General features: G+C 36.5%; 1 protein-coding gene across 1 annotated transcript in view; it reads left to right on the forward strand.

Moving 5' to 3' along the window:
* The window catches only part of SEPTIN7 (septin 7), a gene marked incomplete at its 5' end in the record, with an annotated part of 69,361 nt that overhangs the window by 47,096 nt on the left and 7,372 nt on the right, over nt 1–14,893 (forward strand). Inside the window, 7 exons of the mRNA XM_035892762.1 lie at nt 802–902; nt 1,500–1,634; nt 4,605–4,722; nt 6,490–6,582; nt 7,806–7,902; nt 10,021–10,072; nt 11,147–11,272. Coding sequence (XP_035748655.1) covers nt 802–902; nt 1,500–1,634; nt 4,605–4,722; nt 6,490–6,582; nt 7,806–7,902; nt 10,021–10,072; nt 11,147–11,272 — 722 coding nt within the window. The remainder of the gene's footprint in view (nt 1–801; nt 903–1,499; nt 1,635–4,604; nt 4,723–6,489; nt 6,583–7,805; nt 7,903–10,020; nt 10,073–11,146; nt 11,273–14,893) is intronic.

The following is a 14,893-nucleotide window of genomic DNA, read 5'->3' on the forward strand; positions in this document are numbered from 1 at the left end:
TTCTGTGTCATGACATGCTTAATCCGTTTGACGCGCTTACTGCAAGCTGACTGAGCTGTGCTGTAGATGGGTGGTCACAACTGGAGGCACGCGTTCCCACGCCCAGATCTTGCATCATGCCTTGTGCTGATGCAGTTGCCTTCTGAGCCAGGTTTCCATCAGTGACCTGAGCTAACAGGAACCAATCCATGACAGTCATGTGAGGTCTAGCTCAGCAGATTGCAGCTAGATTGTATTACTTTCCAATATCAATCTGTTTGTAACAGGAAACCATCACTTTCTATGATTCCTTTCCCAAGCATTATACTAGATGAAGAATAAATGTATTCTGAAAAATACATTAACAGGATTAGAAATGTAATATCTAAGGTGCCTGGGGGGAGGATTAGTTTTGGAAAGTGTGATTTTCTTTGAAGTGACCAAAGTTCACAGTTTCATCAAGTAGAATGCCTGGTTTATCAGAATGTCTGGATATCTCAGAACTTTTTTTTTTTTTTTAATACTGGCATTAGTATTGTAGGTTAGGGTTTTTCCTGGTTTTTGCAGAATTTAAAATATTAAGATATCCTGTATACTTAGACAGGTTCTCTTATGACTTTATTTAAATTATGACCCTTTTTTCTTTAAAAAATAATTAATGATTATCAAATTATTGGAATTTTATAAGCAAAACATGGACCCTGTATCCCTCTGAAGCAGGAAAGTTAGCAATTCTTTGTCAGACTTCGTATTCATTTCCCAGCGTTTAAGATGGGTGACTAAATTGCTAAAAATTTAATATTACCGTATTCATTTTTACAGGTTGAGCAGTCAAAAGTTTTAATCAAAGAGGGTGGTGTTCAGTTACTACTTACAATAGTTGACACACCAGGATTTGGAGATGCTGTTGATAATAGTAATTGGTAAGACATTCTTTGTATGTTCTCCCACAATAGTCCTGAATTGTATTTTGTGTGTGTGTGAGCTATGATACCTTGTGATTTTTTTTTAAATGCACGCTTCAATCTTCAGTTTAAATATTAATGCTTTTAAACTTTTCAGTTAGCTGTAAACTTCAACTACTGTAGTTCCAAGCACCTTTACAACTCGATTGAAATGCTATCAGTTTTTTCCCTTTAAAGTGAAAGGAGCATTTGGCTCTTTATCCAAACATGCAGCATGCAGAACCGACTTATGTGCTGTCACAAGATGTGACCAGTAAAGCGTATTCCTCTGGCTACTGTTCTTAAGTGTTCTAGTTAATGCTATTACAATGAAGGTAATTGTGTTTGAAGGGGTTTTTCAGTGAACACACAGATTTTATCTTCAGAGCTGTGTAACTCAGTGTTATGCTGAGGAGCTGGTCACTTAAAATGTGCTGTGTTAAAGTTTCTTACTTTAAAAAGAAAAAAAAAAAGCAAGCCACGGGAAAATAGTGTGCATCTATTTCTTAGCAAAGACAGACCTTTTTTTACATAAATGATATAACTTACAGGTTTTTATTCATGTAACCTCTGCAGTTGGCAGCCAGTTATCGACTACATTGACAGTAAATTTGAGGACTACCTGAATGCAGAATCTCGAGTGAACAGACGTCAGATGCCAGATAATAGAGTGCAGTGTTGTTTATACTTCATTGCTCCTTCAGGACATGGGTTTGTATTAGAGTATTTTTATGCTTCCCTTCTCTGTCTTTTATCTCAGATAAACATCCAAACTTGGCATTCTTAGTTACGTTAAGTTCCAAATAGGATTTTCTTAATGGCCTGCAGACCATGCTTAATTTCAAAGATGAGCTTACTTTGGCTTGTCAAACATCAGCAAGCCAGACAGATAATAAGTTAGAACACCAGAAAACATGATTGCACTTTAATTACTTAATAAGAAAAATAGTATTAGAACAATTAAAAACACACAGGTGTGTTCACAAGTGCCAGGTCTATTTGTGATCTGTATGTCTTTTGTTCACATTAGAAGGAGAAACTGGTTCACACTTCAAGCAACAGGACTTTTCCTTTCCATTCTTCCTCCCTCCCTTTGATTTTAATGATAAATTGAAGATGGGAAGTTTCGTGCATGCTTATAAGCATGCTTAAATTCACCTGGAGTGTAATCTTTTGTCCAGTGACAATTCCAATATAAGCATTCTGGATTTTTTCAGTCATTATGCAGTCCTCCACCCCTGCTTAGTTTTTAACTTGATCAGACTTCTATCTAGTGGTGGAGGGAGAGAACTGCATTTCCAGGGTGTATTAGATGCAGCTTGACTGTATCTAGAATTGGTTGCTTAGCATTTTATCATTGTATTATAACTGATTAAATTTGTCAGCGACTCCTTCATAACCAGAAGGAGGAGAAGACAAGTAGCCTTTTCTATTGTATGGGTCAAAAGTAGTAAAACTTGTTGAAGGGAGTAATGAAGGAATTCTGAGAAATATTCCTCAGGCAATGAAAAATGCCAACTGTTACGCTCAGCTTCTGTAGCTACCACTGGAATGGTTCTAATAATTTTGAACTAGACAGAGACTTCTCAGACTTGTAAAGAGACATTGGGGGCTGGAGAAGAGGTTTTCTTATGGAGACTTGCCTTAATTAAACATTTGTTGTTGTTCAACATGCATGTTTGTAATGTCAGTTTTGCTTAACATGCATGTCAATTTTAAATGCAAACACTTGAATCCTTGATGAAGATGATCCATTGCTTGTGTTAGCTCAAAAATATTGACTAACTTTTGTATTCTTCAAAAAAACCACATGCCTTCCCTCCACACCCCCCTTCTATACGTTAAAACTTTCTAAACCAGTGGGAGGTACAAATTGTTTGTAAGGAAGAATAAAAGTAATGCTTCAGATAAATTAAGTTTTAATCACTAGATTTGTGAGGCTAAAAGCTGGAAAAGTATGTTCCTTGTTCAGATATTTCATGTTATTCCTGCAGAGGGGTAGGGGAGGAAGTGCAGTTGAGCTAGGTTTGCATAGTGTTTTTCAATTATTGGATTAAATGCTTGGAGTTGCCATCTAATTAAGGGAATGAATGGAGGTCAGAGAAAATTGTTGCTGCTGTTAGCATTAATTTCCTCTTAAGGTATTGACTTCTCTGAAAGGACATTGCTCACTTCCTACCTGGTTTTTGTGGTGGTGCAGTCTTTGGTCATGTTTCCTGTGCAGATAGCAGCACATGTAACCTGTTGAGTAGTGTACTCTTCACTCTTAATGTACGATCGTATTTACATTGAATTAAAGCATCTGTAGGTGAACTTCTGTTTGTCCTAATACATTTGTAAAAGCCAGCTTACTACAATTTATAAAGAAAAAAAAATTGCAGGTTAGGTCCTTCCACTTAATGCATCCCACCATTTTTGGCTGGTATCCCCATAAACGTCTGAACTGATGGGTTAGTTTGGGGGGAGAGAGTGAAGGGTTGGGAGGAGCCTTTCCAGGTAAGTGAATGGGGTGATAATGAATTGCAGCCTCTTTCTGCAGTTATAGGATCTTTATGTAAAGGCTTCCTGCTTCAGTCTCCACTGTAAACTCAAGACCTTGAGGTGAGCGCTGCTGTTGTTCTGAACTCTTCTGCTTTGGCAACTGCTCTTCAACCTGGTGTTGCCCTAGGTACCTTTTTGAAGCAAGGAGAAGGAAAGCATGTTAAGGTGAATGGATAGCCAAACCAGCGCTCCTAATCTAGATGTGCATTAATGTTAGCTATTTAATGGAAGCATGTTGAGAAACTGAGAAGTTCAGTGGCGGATAGAAAATGTTAAAGTGAAGTTAAGTATGTGTTCTTTAACGTTTTCTTTATTCTTTTACATATGGTTTGGAGAAGAAGCTAAATTTGAATGCCAAATTAATCTGGTTTTAATGTTCCTAATCCTAATTTCTTTTATATGAGAAATAATCTTATTAAATCCTTTAAGTGAATCCTTTAAGCCTAACTAAACTTGCTATAATTCTGAAGCATTAATGCATCAAAACCTCTGTGGCTTTACTTTTAGCAAGCAGGAAACACTGACCACTTTGATCTGCATCAGTGGTTTTATATACCCATATGGTGGGTGTTCCAGTTTTTATGTCATTGCCATCCATTTCCATAATGGTATTTTTGTTATACATAGTGATGTAGAGAGGAGATATTTCTACTTCATTTGTACACAGGCCACAGAGTTTACCTTTTTCAGCAATCTAATGTATAAAAAAAATTCACAGCCCACTCTCAGGAAGAAGCATACAAATAAACGTGACTTTCAGAAACTGAAGCTATGTACGTGAACAGAGCATGATTCCCAACTGTAAACTCTTACCAGTCAGGTTTTAAATGGGACTATCTTCCAGCTAATGACAGGAGCTTTAGTACCTTTGTAGGAGAGATATCACATGCTTAAATGAGTGTAATTCCAGGTAGCAGAAGTCTCATGACTACTAGTAATATTAATTTATGACTTATTCCACTGGTGTTATACAATTCTAGGGTATTTCCTTAGCAGTTGCAGGTAGCCTTTTGAATTTCATTCAAGCATCTATTACTCATAAATCAGTGTCTTAAGAGTAGCTGTCAGGAGAAATCTCAAATCATTTGTACATTCTTGTTTAATTAATATAAATTGCAAAGCTCTAATGCTGTCTTTCAGACTTAAGCCTTTGGATATAGAGTTTATGAAGCGCCTGCATGAAAAAGTGAATATCATTCCACTTATTGCCAAAGCAGACACACTTACACCCGAGGAATGCCAACAGTTTAAAAAACAGGTGAGTTGAAATACTAATATTTGTAACATGGGATAATTTAGTGAGTTGATCCCTATGGAAATGGTGAGACTTAACTTCTTACATGCAAAGTTTAAACCCTGAAGCAACAACTTGAGACAGCAAAGCTAAGTAATTTATATCTCTAGATTTAATTATATTTCTTGGTGAAATAATCTTGTTTCTATCCTCAGGGGAAGAGGTTTCAAGTGTAGTGTGTTTCTTGGCCAAGTGAAATAATTCACTGCTGAGATAAAAATCAGTAAGGGAGGAAGGGAGCTTTCAAGATTTAGGTGCCTAACAGAAGTTGTGTGTGTGTTTTTTTTTTTTAAAAAAAAAGGTATTTAACAGTATTACAGTATTATTGATTACGTTGTGGTATTCACTTTCATGTTGATGCACTATATTTATTAAAGATGCCTCAGGTATTAGATGAGAATCAGTATACCTGTTGTTCAGTCTTGGGCTGTGGTAATGCATTTTAAAGATGGTAAGATAATTCTAACATTGATACAACTGATATAATTACTTTGTATTTGTAGAATAAATTTGGTGTTAATGTCTCTAAGTGGTTTACGTTTTATTTCAACTATGTGATCAGAGTAGAACATTTAGGCTTTGTTATATTGTATGGAGAGGATAAGGAGGACCCAGAACAGGACAAGGCAAGGCGTGAAGCTTTTTTTTATTGAATGTGTCCAGTCCTAGTTTAGAAGAACACAGGTCCTGAAAAGAAATTGGCATTAAGAGATGTTGTGTGCAAAACTCTTGATTTAAGACTAAAAATTAAAGGGCCTTTTCTGCCTTGGAGAAACTTAAGCAAGGTGCTATAGACCTGAAGTCTCTTGGTTGTGTTCATGGGCTTTTTTGATGATGGGAAAAAATGGCAGAACACAGAACATTTCTTAATATATTTTGCAGCTTTATCAATGAGCTGATGTTAAATAGGGGAGACTTTCCTAAATCAAACTTTGAAAATAAGTCCTTGCATGAATTGGAAACTTATGTTTTTATAAGATTGCAAACCCATGAACCAGAAATATTCCCCAGGGCTCTGCAGTGTAGCTGTCAGCTAAATGGTCTAATATTTTTCCATTCTAAAATTCTGGAAAACTAATCAGCTTGTTTTTAAAAATACCCTTCAGACAAATTGAGCACCAAAACAGTACAATCTCATTTTTGATGATGCTGTCAGTTATTCTTAAACTTTCCTTAGTGCTTGCAAATACTTTTCAACACAACTAACTCCTATAGTCAGTCCGTCAGTCGCAAACTCTATTAAAATAGGCAGGTGATCCTGCTTCAAGCAACTGATGCTCAGGTGAGCTAGAAACAGAAGAGAATAGGAGTGACAGCAGTAGCTATTGCGGGAACTCAAAGGGCTGAAGTATGCCTGCAGTTATGCAAATTTTTTTTTTAAGGGATTCAATTGCAAGACTAGCCTGAGAATTTTAAGCTGTATTAGTTTTTGCATGTGCAGGTAGAATTCCCATCAGTGTAGATCTCTGTTTGCCATGTTGTCGAAAACTGACGTTCATTTTCGCTGCCTTGTATTGATGGATACCATTCTGTTCGCTGTGAGGCTCTGGCTCTGATCCTGTCTTCTCCTGGCTAAGGAGAGGTGGTTGTGCTAGTAATCCCTTGGGGTCACCTGATGGTGTTAAGCATGTGCAAGGTTTCCTCAAACAAAAGGAGAATCAGATTGCAGCAGGAAATACAGTTATTACAAAGTATAAATTCCTTAAACAAATCACATATTTTTGGTTTTAGATAATGAAAGAAATCCAAGAACACAAAATTAAAATATATGAATTTCCAGAAACAGATGATGAAGAAGAAAATAAGATTGTTAAAAAGATAAAGGTAAATAATTGTCTGTTGAAAAACTGCTTACTGGGGGGTGGGTGGGTAGAAAGTGAAAACCTTTTTGTCATTAATGAGGAGCCCACCAAAATATTCAGAAGACAAAAATCAGACGTAAAGCTGTTCTAACAGTCACTGTTCTTCAACACGGGCAATGAATGACACTGACAGATGACTTAAGTCCTTTAATGACTAATATTCACAATGAGAGCACTAGATCACATGTTCATTTAATAAACTCTTAAAAGATCACTTTCTTTTTATCCCATCCCTATTTGACTTCTATCAACCCACAACACTTTGTTTGATTCTGAGCTTTGAAGAAGGCAAGGGTTGTCTTTCAGAGGTGTGCAGAGGCACAGATTGTGTGCATTACAGTTCATAGCTGTCTGACTAATTGATATACTGGAACCTTAATGGGGACAAATGACTAAAGAAAATCAGAAGGACTGTCAGGCTGTTGAAAGGCTTTTTCTTTGCTTACTTGTGGTTTTGGTTTGTTCTTTTATGTTGGAGTCCATCTTGTATACATTTCTTGAGCCTTACTTCTGTTTGTTCAGTAGCTTTAACAGCCTGTAAGAGCTTTTACATTTTTTTGTTACTGTGGGAATCACCTAGGATAGATAAACACAAATAGCACAAATGGAAGATATTCTGGGACTAAGCCTAAAGAAGAGCAGAATAAAAGCAAGGACAAAAGTCCAAAATACTTAGCTTTGTACTCTGTTCCTTTCAGCTATTTGAAGCTGCTCTCGGCTCCTTTGTTTGTTACACTGGAGGGATTTTTGGTTCAGCTGAAAGCAAGAACTTAAAGTAGTTCTTTGCCAAACCTTTGAAAACTGAATACAAGATCCAGTCAAAGTTACAGTTCTTGTAGCCAGTGGGAATATGAATTGATAAATAATCACTGTGCAGTTGAGTAAACGGGAAGTGCTTTGCCAGTTGCTTAGCTTACTAAGTAACAGTAATGTCTGTTTCTTAACTGGATTTACAGACTACAACAGCATAAGGAATTTCAAAGGGGGGGGGGGGGGGGGTATGTATGTATGTCATTAAACTAGGCAGAGGTTAGTAAACATAACTATTCTTGCACTTTGTGTAAGCTGCATTTGCAGGGTTATAGCACCAAACTAGCTTCTGTCAAGTTTATAGATGGGCATGCTTTCAGTATCTTTTGGCAGTAGAAATTTTGATTTTTTTTAAAGTAATATTTTATCTTTTAGGACCGTTTGCCCCTTGCTGTGGTAGGTAGTAATACGATCATTGAAGTCAATGGCAAGAGAGTTAGAGGAAGGCAGTACCCATGGGGTGTTGCAGAAGGTAAGGCATTCTCATGATTTTTGGACATTTAAAACTTTTTAGACATTAGTCTGTATTTGAAATGTTTGAAATGCTTGTTTTGAATGTGCTTTGGCCTGGAAATGCATTGAATACACCATTTTGTTATTCTGACAGTCTCAGAACAAGGTAAAGTTTCGGCAAGATGCCACTTTGCAAGCAGATGCCTGTAGAAGTCTCACTGTAAAGTCTGTAGTAACGTAGTGCAGTTAATGAGGAGGCTTAGATTACAACTGTTTGCTATCATCCTTAGTTTAATTTTCTTCATATAAAAAATGTATGTATGTAATTCTTAAATTCTTCCTAGGGTATTCACATTATAAATGTTAATTTGATCAACTTGACTAGCATAAATTAAATTTAAAGTTTCTGGAATAATTTTGTTTTCTCCCAAAACATCTGAGTCTTAATTGCTGGGGTGTAGCAACAGGAAGGTGCCTGGTAATGAATGGAATACTTTTGATAGGTTTTCTTTTTTAATTAATTTAAAAATTACTTTCTACTGTTACAAAGGCTTGAAGATAACTGCATGTTCTTCTGCCAACCATTGCTTGTGCTTTTAAGGCTGTTTGCTTATTTCAGATGGCACATGGTGTGGCTGGCACCATGCTGTATATTGAAACAATCACTATTAAACTGTTTTTCCATGGTCATTGAACTTTTTCTGTGTAGTGTGCATGTACTGAATAGAGATTATTTTTTTCTTGCTATTTCTGCCTTCTGAGGGCAATGGACTATAAATTTGATGCAGTGTAAAATAGACAAAAAAAAAAACAACCCACCCAACCAACAAGAGGTGTATGGACCAATACTTTAAAGAGAAATGCTGTAGCACTTTGAAGTGTGTGTTTGGCAGGAAATAAGGTCTGACAGAAAGTGAAAACCAGCTGCACCGGAGAGGATCAAGCTTTATTTAAGGCTCTTGCATTAGCATTTGGAGATGTACAAAATGGTGCTGCTTTTCTTCATTTTAAAACAAACTTCATAAATGTTCCACGCTTCTGGGAGGGAAGAACAAGCCTAACTAAAAGGAACCTCTTTAAGTGGCTTTGAGTCTTTTCAGCTAAGGACAGAATACCCAGAGATGATGCTTTTTTGGGAGTATGACTTCATGTACTGTCTGAGTGGAACTTACCAGTTTGTCTAAAACCATGGAATAAAATAATGCAGGAGTGCAGATCAAGATGAACACATGAAGAGGCTACATGCTTCATTTTTTTGTAGGATTCACTGAACTTACTTGGGTTATTTTAATTCCTTCATCCTTGTTTTTCTCCCTCCTTCCTGTGAAAAATGTCAGTCTCTACTTCAGGAGCACACTGGAACCCACCTCATGCCTTTCTTCTGTGTGCACCAAGAGCCTTTGTGTGTTCCCTTTTCTGTCTGCACGCCAGAGAGTTCTGGGGTGTGCTTTTTTCTCCAGTGTAATTTCAAATTACACTGGCAAATGCCACTCACAGCATCAGCCTCTTCAGCAGAAATGGGATGATAGGCATGGTGGAATAGATGGCATCTAAGGACAGCCGCCAGTGCTCTCCTTTGGTCTGTAGGCAGGTGCATGGAGTTAAATATACAACCTTCCTTTGCTTAGTTGATAAAGAATGAAATCCACATTGAAATTAAAATAAAGACTTTTGCAACTCATTTGGTGGGGCAGGGAGAAAAAGATTGCATTAAGTCTGTCTTCTAAAGGTTTTGGATATAGGTGGATCTAGACTGAGGTCTTTAGTTAGTGTCTGATCCTTAATTATACAACTTAATTAATACAACTGTGCTGGCAGGGCCTCCAAAGAATCACAAAGCTAGTTAAACTGGCAAAACTCTTTCTGTTGCAGTAGCTTAATCTGCTGTACTGACTTGGACTACAGTTTGCCAGTAAGGCTTAGGGGAGCATAGGAACTTTGCTGGTAAGATGTACTGATACAGTTAAATTATTAATGCTGTCCTACTGCTAACACACATACTGTTTGGGTAAGGAAAGGCTGGAAGTAATCTGTTGTTGGAATGAACGTGGGAGATAGGTGACATCTAAAAGCCTTACCTCTGTGTAAGGCACATATTTTTGTTGGCATCTCAACAAAAATTTATCTCTTTCTGTAGTTGAAAACGGTGAACACTGTGACTTCACAATTCTGAGGAACATGTTGATAAGGTAAGTAACTTACAGGTAACATTAAGTTTTCTAGTATGTCTGAGAGATTGGAAAGTCATATACTGGAGAAAAAAGGATTTGAGCTAGTGAGTTCATATTAATCCCCATTTTTCTTAATTGCAAACGGTATCTTAAACTATATCTTGTTTAACCACATTATCTAGCAAGCGGTGGTGGTGATGTTTTTTTTTTTTTTTTAAATAGTTCTCTATTTTCTGACCACTTGTTCTTAAAAATTGTGATAAACCATAGGAACCAGAGTTGTCTGTTAGTGCTGCTGTGTACTTAGTTGTAGGCATTTGTTTAACCACATATTTAGCAAGTGGTGGCGGCGATGGTTTTTTTTAAATAGTTCTCTCTGTTTTCTGACTACTTGTTCTTAAAAATTTTGATAAGGCATAGGAACCCAAGTTATCTGTTAGTGCTGGTGTGTACTTAGTTGTAGGCATTTTTTTTAATTTTTCAGTGCTGCAGTTGTCTGTAGTAAAACTTCCTGTGCTTTGTTGTGTTAGGCGCTGAGTCCTATACTCACAGCAGTTCAGTGACATCTGCTGTAACAACTGCTGGTTTGATTATTAAGCTTTGCTTTTCTCCAAGCTGATGATGGAAAATTATTAAAGGAGGGTAATGTTTGTATCTTAGCCTTTAACTTTACATTTAGTTTTTGCAGACTTGAAAGATAGAAACTAGGAAGTTTTGGCTTGTCTGTTGTTTCTTGCCTGACATGCTTTGGCACACCTACTGCAGTAGTAATACACAGCTTTCGTATCTGTTCTCCAAATACTTGCAAGTTTATCCACAGAACTCGAATTTTCCAAAGATTGGACCTGTAAGTTAATGTTTGGAATACTGCAAACTTGAGGTAGTTCAGTGCAATAATCTCATATTTCTGTGCCTTTGTTGTCTTGACAACTCTAATTTAAATAGACAAACAACAACATTGTGGAGAATGGGATGTTAATGGAGGGATATAATTTAATTAAGTCAATTTGCAAAATGAACATGGACTGAATTTTTTTTTCAGATACTATTTTGTATTTGTGCACTAAACTGATAAATTACACTTATTGACAGAACTCATATGCAGGACCTGAAGGATGTCACTAATAATGTACATTACGAGAACTACAGAAGCAGAAAACTGGCAGCTGTTACATACAACGGTGTTGACAACAACAAAAATAAAGGGCAGCTAACAAAGTAAGTTCTTGTCAAGGTTGTATTGCACTTGAATCTTTTTGCCTTTTTTTTTGTTTGGTTTTGTGTATGTGTGGTGTGTGTTTTGGGGGAGGAGGGGTTGTTTGTATTTATTCTTCAGTCAGTTGCCTCTTCACTGTGTTCTGGTCTGAACACTGTATACTTCTGGTTTACTTATGATTTGGTTTTTTTTCTATTTCACCAAGGTTTACACTAGTTTATACGAACATGTTACATAACTGGGTTTTACTAAGATACCTTTCTGAAGAGAATCCTTACATTTATTATTTCAGTTTATAAGTTTTATTTCACTGGTACTTACTGCAAAGTTGTTCTGCATTAGTGTTTCTATTTTAGTATATATATTACTTCTGGAACTATTGGCTCTTCTGGTATGAATGCTCAATACTCAGTGTTGGGGATATTTTTGAGAAGAACAGTTTAATGTTTGTTTAGAAACTTGGAAAATCCAGATGTACTGCTATCATCTTTGAAATGCTGCCCTGGCTACTTCTAGGGTTGCTTATCATGGCAGGGAAATTATTGCAACATCTTTATCTTTTGTGAGAGTTGCAATGCAGGGTTTTGGTGTTTTGGTTTTGCTGGTTTTTTTTAACCCTAGTATGTCATTTTAATTACCTCTGACAGCAAGTTGTTTACCCACCTGATGAAATTATTGGAAGATTTAAGAGTAGGCTCTACTGTATTTTTCATTTTATAATGCTATTTGAGAATAGCTACGCTCTTAAATTTAAGTAATCTTCCTGCTCCACATGTCAGCTGTATAAACAATAATTAGCGATTAAATAATTAGTAATCAGTGATACACTTTTTTTTTTAATTTGTACTATATTTAAATACAAATTTCTCAACCAAAATACAGGGTAGTATTCTGTTTGGCTAATGATAGGCAAAATTGTTGCTGTTCTTCCTGAAAAGATCCCTGAAATTAGATGGAAATATCTGTTGTTCCCATGTGTATGACAGCTGCAAAGCCATTTTTCACTAAAGGAGTGTCTGTTCTACACTATCGTAATGCTTTGAAAGTGCCTGTGAGGGAATGATTTTAAGTGGATGTGATATAGTTTCATCTAGTGTGAGCCTACATGAGGCTTCCCTCCTCAACATTGACAAATATTACAGTATATGTCAAGTTAAATAAACTCTTCAAAAGTGTACTTAAATTTAGGTAAAGTTTATAGTGAGGTCAAGTATGAAAAAGAATAGTTTTCTAATATCTGTATCCGTAACAAAGTGTTTACCACTTCTCATTGCACTGTCATGTTTCTTGCCATCATGACCTGACTCGCATCTCAAGCCTTCCGAACACATATAGCAAGTATGTTAGAAATATATCTTAAGCTACACTTGTCCTCATAACAGTACAGTGTTGGTGGTAGGGAGAGGAGGGTTTTAAGAAGTAAAATTGCTAAATGAGGTAGTCACTGTGGAAAAATTGGGGTGGGGGGCATGTGCAAGGCAGCTTGCACATTTGAGAACAAAACGGTGCAGGTGGGCACATCAGAGAAGAAAATGTGCTTGAGCAAAAGAACTCAATCCAACTTTCTTTTTGCTGAAGTGATACTGTATTAACAGTAGTGCAGAATAGAAAATTTGGCATTTCCTCCAAGACATCTAACTTGCTATTACTGTGCTTTTTACTGTATTATTATTTGCAATTACTGTACTGAAAAGTGAAGTTTTTCATTGCAATTTTGGATATCAGAGGAAGTTGGGTTTATTTTTTTTGTGGTTGTTACTCAATACTATTTTTGTGCCTTTCCAAATCTTTGTATGTTTTCCTTAGACTTAGAAGAATCTTAATTTTGGTGATAACACTTTCACCACCTTTTGTTTTATGCCTGCTTAGATTTGTGTTAGTCTGCACCTACAGACTTAGTGTTTTACTTAGTAAGGGTTGGCTGTTCTGCGTTCTTCTTAAAAAGTGACACAATGACCTTTTTTCTTTATTTTTTATTCCCATATCGCAAACATAACAAGATGCAGTTTTGTACAAATGCAGCTACACGAAGGTTTCAAAACTGTTTTCATGTTGTTCTTCCCCCCAACCCCCACCCTGCCTGCCCCAATCAATTGTTGATAGCATTGCTGAGATTTCCTTTTTAGCTGGAATTTATGCTAAGAGGGTCTGGAAATACTCTGCTTTCTGAAACATGCTTACTTTTGCATCTCCTGCCATCTCGGGTCCATCCCACCTGAAAATTTCTAGGTAAACATGCCTACGTGGAACAATTTTCTCCATAAGACATCTGTCGTTCAGAACACTGCAGTGCTGCAGCTTGGAAGTGCATAAATACAACTGGTGCTATCAGGTTTTCTTTTTTCTTAACTATCAGGTTTTCTTTTTTTTTTTTTTTTCCTTCAAGAGAAGAAAAAAGTTATCACAGTTTGTTTGATTCAGCCATCAGAAAGAGGGGAAAATCTACTGCAAACTTGTAAGAAATATTTTGAGCCTTTCCTTACAGTTTGTTTCTCTGAACATAGGGTGACTTAGTAAGTAAATAAATAAAATTATTGAATGCATATACTGTTTATGAAGCGGCTGATGCTATTCTTCTCGTTACCTTATCCATGTGTTGAGTTGCAGCATTTTTTTTAAGCTTTAACATGATTTTTTAGCTTTGATGTGTTTTGTGTGTAATTTTGAATCCAGCATAGTTGAAGCAGGATAGAAGGAATTTTCCAAATAACTGTGCGTTTTCCTGGAAATTAATTGAAAGAGGGAAGAAGATATATTAACAGTTTATCTGTGCATTCCCTTAGGAATTTTATGCTTGCCTGCTTGCCTTTTGAAAGAGGTGTCTGAGTCTCAAAATGGAACAATATTTGACTTGTCCTCTGGAAATCTGATTCTTTCTGATCCTATATCTCTGTGTGAGAATGGAGACGTGCTCTGATGCTATCTGGTGGTGGTATTACAAGCATACTGTTAAACACAGATACGACCTCTGGCTCTGGAAACTGTTAAGCCATGCTTTCCTAGGCTGGGAGGGTACATGTAAAAGGAGATGTACATGCAGTGGTTCTTGTACTTTTCCGAAAGTATCTCCTACTGGCAGCTGTTGGAGATTGGATTGACCTTTTGTACCTTTAAAACAGCTGTATTTTTGTGATCTTAGCAGATCTTTGCTTTTCATGCAACTTGTTAATGTATTTCTTTGAACAAAATGCAAATACAAAACCAAATAGAAGTATGTGCTACAAGTTTTAATAATACTGTGCAGATGAATTGAAGCAGTTTTTTGATAATTTTCTCTCTGATTTGTCTCCTTTGATTTGGGGAAACTCTAGTTGACTGTTCTACAACTCATTGACCTAAGAGCAATCCAAAGCATGTATTTTCCATGATTATGTAGCCCTTTTGTATTTTAGGTTTAGTGTCTGATTTCTTCAAATTTTCGACATCATCCCAACCATTAAAAAAATAAAATAAAATGTCAAGGGTAATTTTCACGTATATGGATAACTTGTCTCTTTGAACTATGTGGTAATTGCAGTTTCACACGTGTACTTTGTGACGTGAGAAAATGGGCATTTGCTCTGAAATTTAAAATTTTTAATTTGAGAAATCTTTTCAGTTTGCTGTATGAAGCTGATAATCCT

Source organism: Egretta garzetta, unplaced genomic scaffold, assembly GCF_000687185.1.
Source record: "Egretta garzetta isolate BGI_Z169 unplaced genomic scaffold, ASM68718v1 scaffold514, whole genome shotgun sequence".
Taxonomy (NCBI): Eukaryota; Metazoa; Chordata; class Aves; order Pelecaniformes; family Ardeidae; genus Egretta; species Egretta garzetta.